Source organism: Suncus etruscus, chromosome 11 (assembly GCF_024139225.1).
Source record: "Suncus etruscus isolate mSunEtr1 chromosome 11, mSunEtr1.pri.cur, whole genome shotgun sequence".
Lineage (NCBI taxonomy): Eukaryota > Metazoa > Chordata > Mammalia > Eulipotyphla > Soricidae > Suncus > Suncus etruscus.
The window spans coordinates 29703117-29715631 of record NC_064858.1 but is presented as its reverse complement, the minus strand read 5'-3'; the positions used below and the strand labels follow the sequence as shown (position 1 = coordinate 29715631).

General features: G+C 33.2%; 1 protein-coding gene across 1 annotated transcript in view; it reads left to right on the top strand.

Annotated features, from left to right (window-relative positions):
- The window catches only part of PIK3C2G (phosphatidylinositol-4-phosphate 3-kinase catalytic subunit type 2 gamma), a 378850-nt gene extending 369302 nt beyond the window's left edge, over window positions 1–9548 (top strand). Inside the window, exons 30-31 of the mRNA XM_049782899.1 lie at window positions 2719–2844; window positions 9274–9548. Of these exons, the coding sequence (XP_049638856.1) occupies window positions 2719–2844; window positions 9274–9426 (279 nt within the window). The 3' untranslated portion in view covers window positions 9427–9548. The remainder of the gene's footprint in view (window positions 1–2718; window positions 2845–9273) is intronic.
- The last annotated feature ends 2967 nt before the right edge of the window (window positions 9549–12515 follow it).

Sequence of the window (12515 nt, the reverse complement as noted above, 5' to 3'; positions counted from 1 at the left end):
GTATTTTAGTTTGGTTTCTTGCAGCACACACTAAAGTGTCAATAGATTTTTTTTTTTCCTTTCAGTGAAATCACTACTTTTCTCTGGAAAACTGTTCTTGCTTTTAAAGATTGTTAAAAAGGTTTTTCTCTTTTACCTGTTTCATCTTCATATTGTAGGGTTTAAATTTTCAGCACATTTTGGTTATCAAGAGGAAACGTTTTGAAACGTTTTGCTTCCTTATTATTAGAAATCAAATCATTTTTCCTCGAGAAGGGTGTTCACTATCCAGAATTAACAATCAGTGGATTCAAAAACTATTTCATGGTGAATGTTACTTCACATCTAAATCAGCTCAATCATAAACTACAGGGGAAAGGAAACACAATTTTTTTGATGTTAGAAGAAGTTATTTCGTTTGAAAACAAATTATCTGTTTTTGCTCAAGATTTTGACAGAGAAACTTTGATTCACCTTCCAAGCCTGTTGAAACATCGCCAAGAAAATAGTTCTCATATTGACATTACTTATTTTAAAACAGCACTTTTAAATATGAGGGAAGCTTTTCTCAAGAGGTTTCAGGATTTCAGAAACAGCAAAGTGACGTTGGCCTTTGTTTAAAAAAAAAAACCACTGGATGCCACTGTAACAGAATTAAATATTTTTCCCTTCAATATCGACATTGGCAACTTTTGAAATGCAATTTCTGGATTTAAAAAACAAAGAACTGTGGAGCTCAAAATTTGAACGTCATTGTGCTAATTTAGAAAAATTGGAGAAACACAAATGTGAACTTAGTTCACAGCACAAGTGGTTTGCTTTGAAAGACCTGGAGAAGGAAGATATGTTGATTTTTAACACCTGGAATAGTATTCCTGACTGATATAATCAACTAAAAAAGCTAGCGTTTGCTGTTCTTTCTTTGTTCGGGTTTACAAATTTATGCGAACAATCATTTTCAAGCATGAATCTTATCAAGAGTAAATTGAGAAATTGTCTCATCGATGAGAACCTGGAATCATACCTAAAATTAAAAACAATAACATACAAACCTGACTTACCCAAACTTTCCAAGGAAATGCAAGGCCAATGTTCACATTAGTGTTTGTGACTTAGTCAGTCATTATCAGGATGTAATTTCTCTACATTGTAAGGCAAATTTTATGGAATTTAACATTATAGATAAATAATAATGTTCTAAAGTTTTTGTTTTATTAGTTGTGTTATTTGTATCCTCCTGACCCTTGTGGATACTTGCATGCAGAATATTCTCAATAAAAACTTATTGAAACTAAAAACAGTGTACTATCCTATGTATTTTCAGTTTTAAAAATGTGGCTCTCAGGGCCGGAGAGATAGCATGGAGGTAAGGCGTTTGCCTCTCATGCAGAATGTCGGTGGTTCAAATCCCGGCATTCCATATGGTCCCCTGAGCCTGCCAGGAGTGATTTCTGAGCATAGAGCCAGGAGTAACCCCTGAGCACTGCCAAAAACAAACAAACAAACAAACAAAAACAAAAACAAACAAAAACAAAAAATGTGTCTCTTAAAATAAATTTTAGTTATGGTTTTGGCGAGATTTTGCTCAGTTAAAAAAAAAAGTTGCCAACCACTGGACTATACAAACTATGTTTTTTCCTCAGATTATATATTTAGACTTTAAGTACCATTTATTATCCATATAAACAAGATCACAAAGACAGAATCCTTTCCTTTAAAGGAAAGAAAAAACCAATTTCCAGGTTGTTAAACAGTATATTCATTCTTTGATTCAAACATCTAAAAAATAAAAGCATCCATGTTAAGGAAAGATGGGCAAGGGGAAAAGCAGAAACAATTAATTCAAATAACAAAGCAGGTTGAAGGCAGGAGAAATGTTAGGAAAACTGGGGAGCTAGAGTCCAGTGACAGTCATTAGGAATCTGAACTGAAATAATTTCGGGGTTTCATAGACTACGGCATAGAAGGAATTATCTAAAGCATTTTAGGATAATTGGATAATAAAATTATTTTAACTACTTAAAAATCTCCTAAGAGGGGTAAGAGTGATAGTGAAATGGTAAGGTACTTGTCTTTCACACAATAGACCTGGTTTTGATCTCTGAAACCACCTAATAGTTCTTCACTTATCACCAAGATTGTTCCCTGAGCACATAGCCAGGAGCAAGCCCTAAAAATAGCTGAGTCTGGCCCAAAACATTAGCAACAATAAATAAATATATATTTATATAAAATAAAGACATAGACATATGTCCTACATAGATTAAAGCTATAATTCAAATAGATATTTTAATTCAACGCTGCATTAAAATATGATATTATATAATAAATATAGTGTTATGCAGCATCTTATTTTATGTGTTGATTTTTGAGAGTATACAGTATCCTGGAAACACTTAAGTCTACTCTCTGCTTGTGGCTTATTTTTGTCTCCTGACCATTTATGTCAAAAATGTAAATTTAGATTTTACAATAAAAATAAATTATAGTTAATGAGCTTTTAAAGAAAACTCTTATAAGACACTTAATTTGAGGTAGATGGTTTTGCTCTTTTAAACTGTGCCCTGGAATTATTTTTGAGCAACTATGTTTTTCTTTTGATTGTTCACTTATTTTTATGATAAACAGAGTGAAGGCAATAAATCTTGATCCTGCCTTTGGTCTAGATATTTAGTAGCTATGTATTTGTTTTCTCTGACAGCAACATGCATTAATATTTATAACCATTTTCCTTTGCAGCATCTCCCAGATGGCTCTGCGCCCAGTGCACATGTTGAATTTTATCTTTTACCATATCCCAGTGAAGTTCGTAGAAGGAAAACAAAATCTGTTCCAAAATGTACTGACCCCACATACAATGAAATTGTAAGTATGAATCATTTCTTGTTCGGTCCTTCTGTATTTTTCTTTCCATTTTTATATTAGCAACCAAACATGAGAAGTTGCTGTAATTGGCAGCATTGTTCCATAAGAGGAAGATATTTCCCAAAATACCCACTGAGTGTTGATCACAGTTATAAATGCTATTGGAACAAAAAATACAGATACTGTGTTTAAAGTATTTATGAACCAATTTTCAAATTGTGGCTGACCTCCAGAGAGATTGGATGACATGTGTTTCACAATTGACACTATCCCCGACTTTATGTCATTTTCTCTAACCTTACCTTACCTGATTTTTCTTACACAATAATTTTCAACATAATCTAACCAGCAAATAACAATGAATTCTATAAAAATATTCCTTGAAAACTAAAAATGTCATAAATACAAATTAAACAATAAATTATAACTCTCATTCTTATATAACTTGAACATCCAGTCCCTTACTTCTTGGCAGGCAGAATTCTACATTAATTATACTAATTACTCCTTTCCTGTATTCTTAAATATTTTTTACAAAATTCATTATTTACTTTTCATTTCTTGTTATTTTTGTATGTCTGGGGTTTTGGGAGGGCAGAAGGGGTATGGATAAAGGGGTTGAAGATGGGCTATGTTTAGCATTTAATCCTGACTCTGCATTCAGATACTAATATCTCACTCCTGGTAGTGATTGGTGGAACATGTGTAGTGGCATGGATCAAACACCGATTCTACCATGTGCCAGGCCAATGCCTTACCTGCTGTACTATCACTCTGGCCTCCATTTTTTTTTTTGTTTTGTTTTGTTTTGCCTCCATTTTGAATGAGCTTTTAGTAATAGGTTTATATTGAAGTTCATCTTTTCTTTGCCTATTCAGTTATCTGCACACCATTTGTTGAAAAGAATCCTTCCTTCATTCTCTGAATTTGTGTCAGACTAGCCAAGATTTGTGTGTGCATGGTTTATTGCTCCTTATTTTGCTGTATTCTCAAGTCACATTAGCCTACTGTTCGAGTATTCCCTGCACTTCTGAGACATAGCATATATGAACATTGATCCATTTATTCTTCCCTATCAAATTTGAGGTTAATACTAGATGAGGTTTTACATTGTGATCATCTTTCTCTTTCTGGGTTCTTATAGCATTTATAGTCTTTTACTTAGCCCTACACAGTATTTTGTTTGAGGATATGGGAGTGAGAAAGATAAAGAGTTTCAGTATAATAAAGATAGTTTGATAGTTTTATTTTTTGTCAAGACATCAGCAGCCATATATATTCTTCTCAAAAATATATCACTAGTTATTAGACAAGATCCTGTACCACAATATCAAGAACTTTCTTAAACTTTATCTATACTTCATCATTTGTAAAAAAGTAAACACATTATGACAAAGCACAAGCAGCTCAGAAGAGGTAAAATAAATTTGTGTTTGATTTATTTTAAGCAACATGTATTTTAAGCAGAATCTACAGATATGTGGAAATTATTTTCAGTGCTTGTTGTGGTCTAAATTTTCTAATGGTCTGCAATAATTCTGAGTCCTCACACATTCATGACCTAATTATAAGTTATTGCAAGACTGTCTGTATTATAGCAAGAACATAAACTGTTTATGCTTTGCATAGATTTTAATTGTATCACAAAGCATAGTACATGCTAAGAAAACATTTAACTTATATGAGAAGAAATGTGAATTGGTACATGAGTAAGCAACGATTTTAATGTAATAGAACTAAGTTTAACAGTGAGAAACTGGGTGAATTTAGTAAGTGACTGAATAAAAAAAAATCTGAAGTACATTTCTTTCTTCCATTATAGTCTGTGTCTGTATTAGCACAATAAAAAATATATAATATATACAAAAAGAAAATGCACCATTTTTTGGCCTTTTAGTCGGTGCTCAGAGGTCAGGACTGGTTCTGCACTTGGGAGTTACTCCTGACATTGCACAGGGAAGATATTGGGTGCTGGGTACCAAGCCCTACTCAGTCACAGGCAAGGCAAGCACCTTTCCAACTGTGTTATCATTCCACCATTAAGTGTGCCATTTTGTTTGTTTGTTTTTGTTTTTGGGCCACACCCTGTGATGCTCAGGGGTTATTTCTGGTTATGCGCTTAGAAATCACTCCTGGCTTGGGGGACCATATGAGAAGCCTGGGATCCAACTGCGGTCTGTCCTAGGCTAGCACTGGCAGTGCTTTACCTCTTGCACCACTGCTCCGGCCCCTACGTGTGCCTTTTTTTTCTTTTTTTTTTTTTTTCTTTTTCGGGCCACACCCATTTGATGCTCAGGGGTTACTCCTGGCTAAGTGCTCAGAAATTGCCCCTGGCTTGGCGGGACCATATGGGATGCCGGGGGATCGAACCAAGGTCCTTCCGTGCCTCTAGCGCCACCTCACCGGCCCCATATGTGTGCCATTTTTAACTCTGGTTTTATTCTTTCTTACTTCAGCTTTGTAAGGCCAGGCCAAACTCTTTCATGTCAACCTTCTCAGTTATATAGGTATATCATCAGCAATACGAATTTCTGCTTACAAGAAGCCTAATACATTATCAGGTGGCATTGCCCTAATTTTCAACTTTTCCCTGTCTTGTTTCCTTAATACTTTAGCAATCAGAACAGCTGGAATTTCTCAAACAAGCAAAGCCATGTTAAAGGAAGTGGGAGAAAAGAACTTTATTAGGCCTTTTCTATTATTTTTTACTTATTTCATGGGGTTGTAATATCATATCACCATAGTATTTTACAATCCTCATGAAAATAGTTCTTTTGATTTTTAATCTATACTCCCCACTTTCCCTAATACTCACACTTGAAAAAAATCTTGGGCAAGAACATGCCCAAATACCCCTTCAGATACTAAAATTTGCATGCAAAGCCAAACAGATGAGCTTGTTGTTTTCCACATTGAGTCCCAATAGGCTTTTACTAGCGGTTGCCCTGAAGACTTTGCATAAAAAATTTCCAGTGACCGCCATAATGGACTCTAGATCGGATGGGACTATTGAAAATGTTCACAGATCTACAACTTTCAGATTGTCAATCTAGAGCCTTCTTTTCATCCACTCTATCTTTGACATTTGTTTTCAAACCATTACATTAAATGATAATTAGAATTAAATTCTATTTTATAACAGAATTAACATCTTGAAATGTTTTTATAATTTTATTGTAATTAAGCAGTATATTAATTATAGTGTTAGCATTTATGCTTTGCTGTACAATAACCACAACTCATCATCAAAGTGCTCAAGATCATCTACCAATGTTATTGTTAGTTCTAGTCTGCCTCTTTTATCTCTACCTTTTTCTTTTCCCCGATTGGTAATCTCAATTTTGTAATCTAGGGTTTATCATCATTGACTACTCTCAATTGACTTGATTTATTTCTCAATATAGCACAGATGAGTGAAACATCTATTCATATTTTTCTCTGACTTATTTCACTGCCATACTACCTTCCAGATCCATCCAAGTTGATGTATAAAAGAATGTAGTTTGTACATTATTTTTCTTTGTAAAACATTATACTATTTCATAAAGGAGAACTTTGAAAGGATAGAACAGAAATGTTCTATGTTTTATCCTTAGTTTTATCTTGAAATATCTTGTAGACTGTGCATGCAATAAGCATATATCATAGTCATAAGTTATTTAATTATTATCTGCCTCAGTTTCTCATTTGATATGAAAAATACAAGGAAAACTATATGTTTAAATAAAGAGGATAAAATAATGAGATCAAACATCTTTGCTTTTTTTGTTTTGTCTCTTGGGTACCTGTACCTTCTTTGCTTACTCCTGATTCTGGGTTTAAGGATCACTTCTGATGAGATCTGGGGAAGATGGGGCAATGTGGAGTGTTAGGGATCAAACCTAGTTCAGCCAAGTGCAATGCAAATACTAGATCTGCTCTACTGTCTTTCCAGTCCCAAGGTGAAGTATTTTGACTGAGATCATAAAACTACATTTTATGTTCAGAAACATCTGATTCCAAGTGATCCTCCTGGAGGAGTCATTCTTTCAGATATAATTCTTTTCTCCCTCTGAACACTTTTATTTGACTTGCTTCCTCACTCTCTTCCTACCAGCCTTAGATATGATTTAGTTTCCAGCATACCATTTCTTCTATTGCCCTCATGGAAATGTCCAGTTTACTGGTATAAAATAGTACATAGTGAGCATCTGCATATCATATAGTCGATATTGCTTAACCATTATTCTACATGAGTTAAAAATTTCAAACCAATAAATTCTGTGTTTTAGAAAGCAATGAATACTTGTATATGTAATATATGTATATATAAATAAATCATATTATAAGTTAAAATTCAAAAAGCTATGTAGGTCATTTGAAAAAAATCAATGAATACTTCTCTGCATTTTCCTCTAATCGTTGCATGCCAGATACTATTTTGCTTGTTTTAATAAGATAGTGTGATAATTATAAATTAATAAGATTTAAGTTAGTTTGAGAAAAATAACTGTATAATAAAATAGGGAAAATCTAAACTTACTATAAACATATTTAACCAAAAGACAACTTATTCCAAAATAATTTTTGGAGAATTCTAAATTATTAGTCATGGAGATTCAAATATGTCTGGAAATATTTATCTCACCAACTAATGCAAAACTAATGCAATAAATTGTTGTTTTTTGTGTATTTAATTTTTAACCATAGTTTATTAGTGTCTAACTTGTGCTCGGTTTTTTAGCAAATAAGAAAAACCTATAGTTACAACAGATAATATAAATGTAAATTATTTATTTTTTAAGTGCACATCTTTAGAACTTATTTTTATGATTTCCAGTGAACTGTAAGCTAAGCTTTTCCAAAAACTAACTAATGTTACTGCATTTATCACTTCACATGCAATTTACATTTTGAGAGTTTCTTTACCATCCTTTTCTGTAATATAAGACATGATTCATCTGTTAAAAGTGTTGTGGGAAGAAATTAACGATAGTCTAGACAGGTTCAGACAGCCAAGGCAGACAGAGGAAAGGGAGTCAACTCCAAAGACCTGGAAGGGTAAGAGTTAGTGGGAGAGAATATTGTGCATCGCATGTGGTTAAAGATGAATCAGAGTGGTAGAATTTTTTAATTAAAGCAGTCCATAAGGTTATTTAGCATCACAGAAAACTTTAATAAATGAAACTGAATAACTTGAATAAGTCATCCTTAGAAACTGAAAATAATTTCCTGTCAGGAAGATCCTAGAAGAGGAGGGTGCCCAAAGCTGTCATACCACAGTGGTAGACTGGATTAACATATTAAAGTTTGTCTCATGTCCCTTGATTAAATCATTATCGACTTGATAAATAAGCTGCTGTTCAGAGGAACTAACCAATTGATCTTGAATGGAATATCATTGGTACCTTAAATGGGCTTGTATAAATTGGGTTAACATGGAAGCCAAGCCAGATACCACAGCTGCACTCACTCCCAAGGTCAATCTCCCAGTTGTTTCCACTGCTGCTTTTTTTTTTTTTTTGCACCGAGAACAGATATATCTTGCTTTCTGTTGAGAAGCTTGGCTGCAAAAAGCAAGTTTGTAGGAGCACATCCCTTCCAATGTGCTCTCTGAGTTTCCCTGGCAACATTGCTGGGTTTGCATATTGCTCTGTCCTCTTCCCTCACACTAATTCCTTGCTAGTATTACACCCTTCACATTTCTTTACTACATGCGAATTAGAGAAAACAACTGAATGGATCCCTTTTTAGAAAACAATTACATGACTAGAAAGTCAAGACACAAAACTGTACATACAGGATAATTACAGTTCAGATTCTTAAAAGGTGATTTCACAGTGAAAACACAAGGAACATAGAAATGTTAGCTATAATTATCTCCCAGTAGCAGAAATAGAATTTTTACTTTATTCTTTTTAGACTTTCTATAATTTATTTAATGATTGTATATTTTCATAATTAAAAATTAAGCGATTTTAAATAAAATAATCACAGAGTAACTCCTTCAAATATAGAAGAAAATATCATTGTAGTGCATTAAAATAACCCAAGGAAATTACAGAGACTTGCCTGTTTTTCTCATTGACCTATAACAAAGAAAGATAATGTTCAAATGTCCATGTTACACAGTAAATTCAAGGTTAGTTAAAAGGTAAAAGGTACCTAATACTTTCCTAGAGAATAATTTACAATCTTATTAAATTTGGTAAGGGAAAATATTAATGGAATCAGGGTAACTTCTAAGCTTCTTAGAGATATATTTTGTCATTAAAGCACATTAGGAAAAACTTTTTAGAATTCAAACCACTAGTGAAAATTCTAACATTAATATCTCCATTTCAAAACACTTGTTATTAACAGCTAAGTAGTTTTAATAAAAGCAGTGTGTTCTACAAGATTCAACTTAGTATCACTGATTTAAGTTGTTATTATTCTCTTCTCTTTCAGGTGGTATATGATGAAGTCACAGAACTCCAAGGACATGTCTTAATGCTGATTGTAAAGAGCAAAACCATCTTTGTGGGAGCAATTAACATCCAACTCTGTAGTGTCTTGCTCAATGAAGAAAAATGGTATTCACTTGGAAACAGTATAATTTGACCACTGTTGTGAATATATGCATTATTCATTAACTATTTGTATTTTTCTCCACTTCTGGGCCTCTCTATCATGTGAGCAGAATTTTCTGATAGTTCAAATGCAGAGCATGCTAAGGAAATTAATAAAAGAAACCAAAATCAGTCTTTTATAGTTATTTTCCTCCACTGGAGCTTCATAACTGTCTTAGACACTTTTCTCCTTAAATTATTAATTCTACCAAAGTCAATGTGTTAAATAATTTTTAGATATTTAATTTATTTTTTTGGTTTGGGCCATACCCAGAGGTGCTCAGTGCTTTCTCCTTCCTCTGTGTTCAAGGACCACTCCTAGTAGGGCTAAGAAAACCATGTGTAGTGCCAAGGATTGAGGATTAAACTGAAACTTGCTCCTTAAAGCCATAAATATCAGTTGTATTAATTTGTCCAGCACCAAATGTATTTAATTTTAATAAAGATTTTAAATCAGACATAATCACAATTTAATTTAAGTTGAAAATAATACTTTGCATGTATATTCTATAAACATACAAATTAAATAAATCCCATCAAATATATAACTGATAGTTTAAGTGTTTGGATAAATTCCAGATAGATCAAAAATGAAATACTTAAATTAAGTTTATAAAGCCAGGAATGTACTAGAAGAAAAATATATGACTATCAATGTATACTTTGAATATATTTACTTTTAGTACTAATAAAATATTGTTTGATTTGGTTAAACATTTTATTTTATTTGTTTGATTTTTGCTGGTGAGTTCCACGCAACTATGCTTAGAACTTACTCCTAACTCTGCACTCATATATCACACTCCTAACTCTGTGTTCAGGAATCATGCTTGGCAGGGCTTGAGTTACCATATGTGTTGCCAGGAATCAAACCCTAGTTGGCTGCATACAAGGCAAGTTCATTGTATTGTCTCTCCAACCCCCAAAACACTTTAGGTGAATATTTTTTGTTAAATAAACTTCTACATCATACTTCTACATTTTAAGAGACTATTAAACTCCACTATAATATAATGTCTAAAATTCTTAAATTCTGTTGTGCAGTTTTTCACTCTCTTTGGCAATTTTAATTCATTATCCTCATCTCCAAGACTATAACTCTCCTATCTGGTCAAAACCTCTTCTCTTTGTCTATCAAATAATTTTTTTTTATTTCTGAACCAGCCTTTATACTCAGAATCTTATAGATTGTTCCTGCAAAATAGGCAGAATTCATGGGAAAATGGAATACTCTTTAAGAGAAATAAGATTCTTTTACGTTCTTACCACTTAAATTACAATAATATTTGTGTATGTGTGTATATGAGGGCATATATATTTCAAACTTATTTTATTTAATGATTTATGTAGATTAATTTTTAAAATAAGGTAAGCTCTACTCTATGGCATTCTATATAAAAAATAAACATGTAAAATATTGTACTATCCATTGAAAATAGTTGAGTGCCTGGTATGAACTTAAATCCTATTTAAAATACAAGATTATACAAGTCAGTTAAGTCAATATAGCTGCTAAGAAGATATTTTATGTGCCCTATTCCTTCACCTCCCTTTCTTCTAGACAATGATCTCATCTGAAACCCTTCGCCTACTTTTATCCTCCTTCTCTGGTGAGGGTTTTATTTCCTAGTATAGAAAAATAAAAATAAAAAAAACTTGCATTGATTATTACAATCAGCAGATCCTATGTTCCATTGTACTACTATTTATTACCATGGAAATACCTCAATTTTCTACCCAGATTATTTCTCAACTTGGATATTTATTCCTGTGCTATCGTCTATTCAGAGACATCACTAGAATTAACTCTTACCAAAGAACTTCACTTGATCTGTACCAGGTTATTCTCTTCAGCACACAATATAATGTTTTATGAACTTTATTTATTTTTTATAATATTTTATTAAAACACCTTGATTATAAACATGATTTTGGTTGGATTTCAGTCATGTAAGGAACACCCCCCATCACCAGTGCAACGTTCCCAACACCAGAGTCCCAAATCTCCCTCCTCCCCACCCCACCCCTGCCTGTACTCTACATAGGCTTTCTATTTCCCTCATTCAATCTCATTGTTAGGATAGTTCACAATGTAGTTATTTCTCTAAATAAACTCATCACTCTTTGTGGTGAGCTTCATGAGTGAGCTGTAACTTCTAGCCCTCCTCTCTTTTGTCTCTGAAAATTATTATTGCAAGAATGTCTTTCATTTTTCTTAAAACCCATAGATGAGTGAAACCATTCTGTGTCTTTCTCTGACTTATTTCACTCAGCATAATAGATTCCATGTACATCCATGTATAGAAAAATTTCATTACTTCATCTCTTCTGACAGCTGCATAATATTCCGTTGTGTATATATACCACAATTTATTTAGCTATTCATCTGTTGAAGGGCATTTTGGTTGTTTCCAGAGTCTTGCTATGGTAAAAAGTGCTGCAATGAATATAGGCATAAGGAAGAGATTTTTGCATTGTATTTTTGTGTTCCTAGGGTATAGTTCTATGACCTTTATTTAAAAACAAACAGAAATGCCTTTTTCTTTATTTTGAGCCATACTTAGCTTTGGTCAGGATTTACTTCTGGTGCACTCATGAACCATATGTAGTACCAGGAATTAAATCTGAATCTGCCACATGGAAGGCAATCAGCCTTTCTATTCTAATATCTCCCTGACCCCTAAAAAACACCTTCTCAAGCTTCCCTTCTAATTCCTGATTCATTACCCTACTTTTCTTTGCAATGACTTTGTAGCATATAACTCTTCACAAGCTCTTCCAAATGGCTAATTTTTTTCTTTCTCTCCAATTTCTCTGCTGTTTACTTTCAGACCCATTTTAAGGAGATATTCTGCCCCACTGCACATGGAATGTCTTATTTCCATTTGCAGAGGATCCTTAAAAGCAAAGTAGTCAAGATTGCCCTGGTGCATGTAGATAACACTGAAGTTTGCTATTATGGCCTCACACATATCTGTAAAAGCACCTTGTTTAACTGAATCATTTTGGGGACTCATATTTTATAAATTTTTGAAGGGGCCTCACCTCATTATGATTAAAGAACCATTTGTTCCAAAAGAT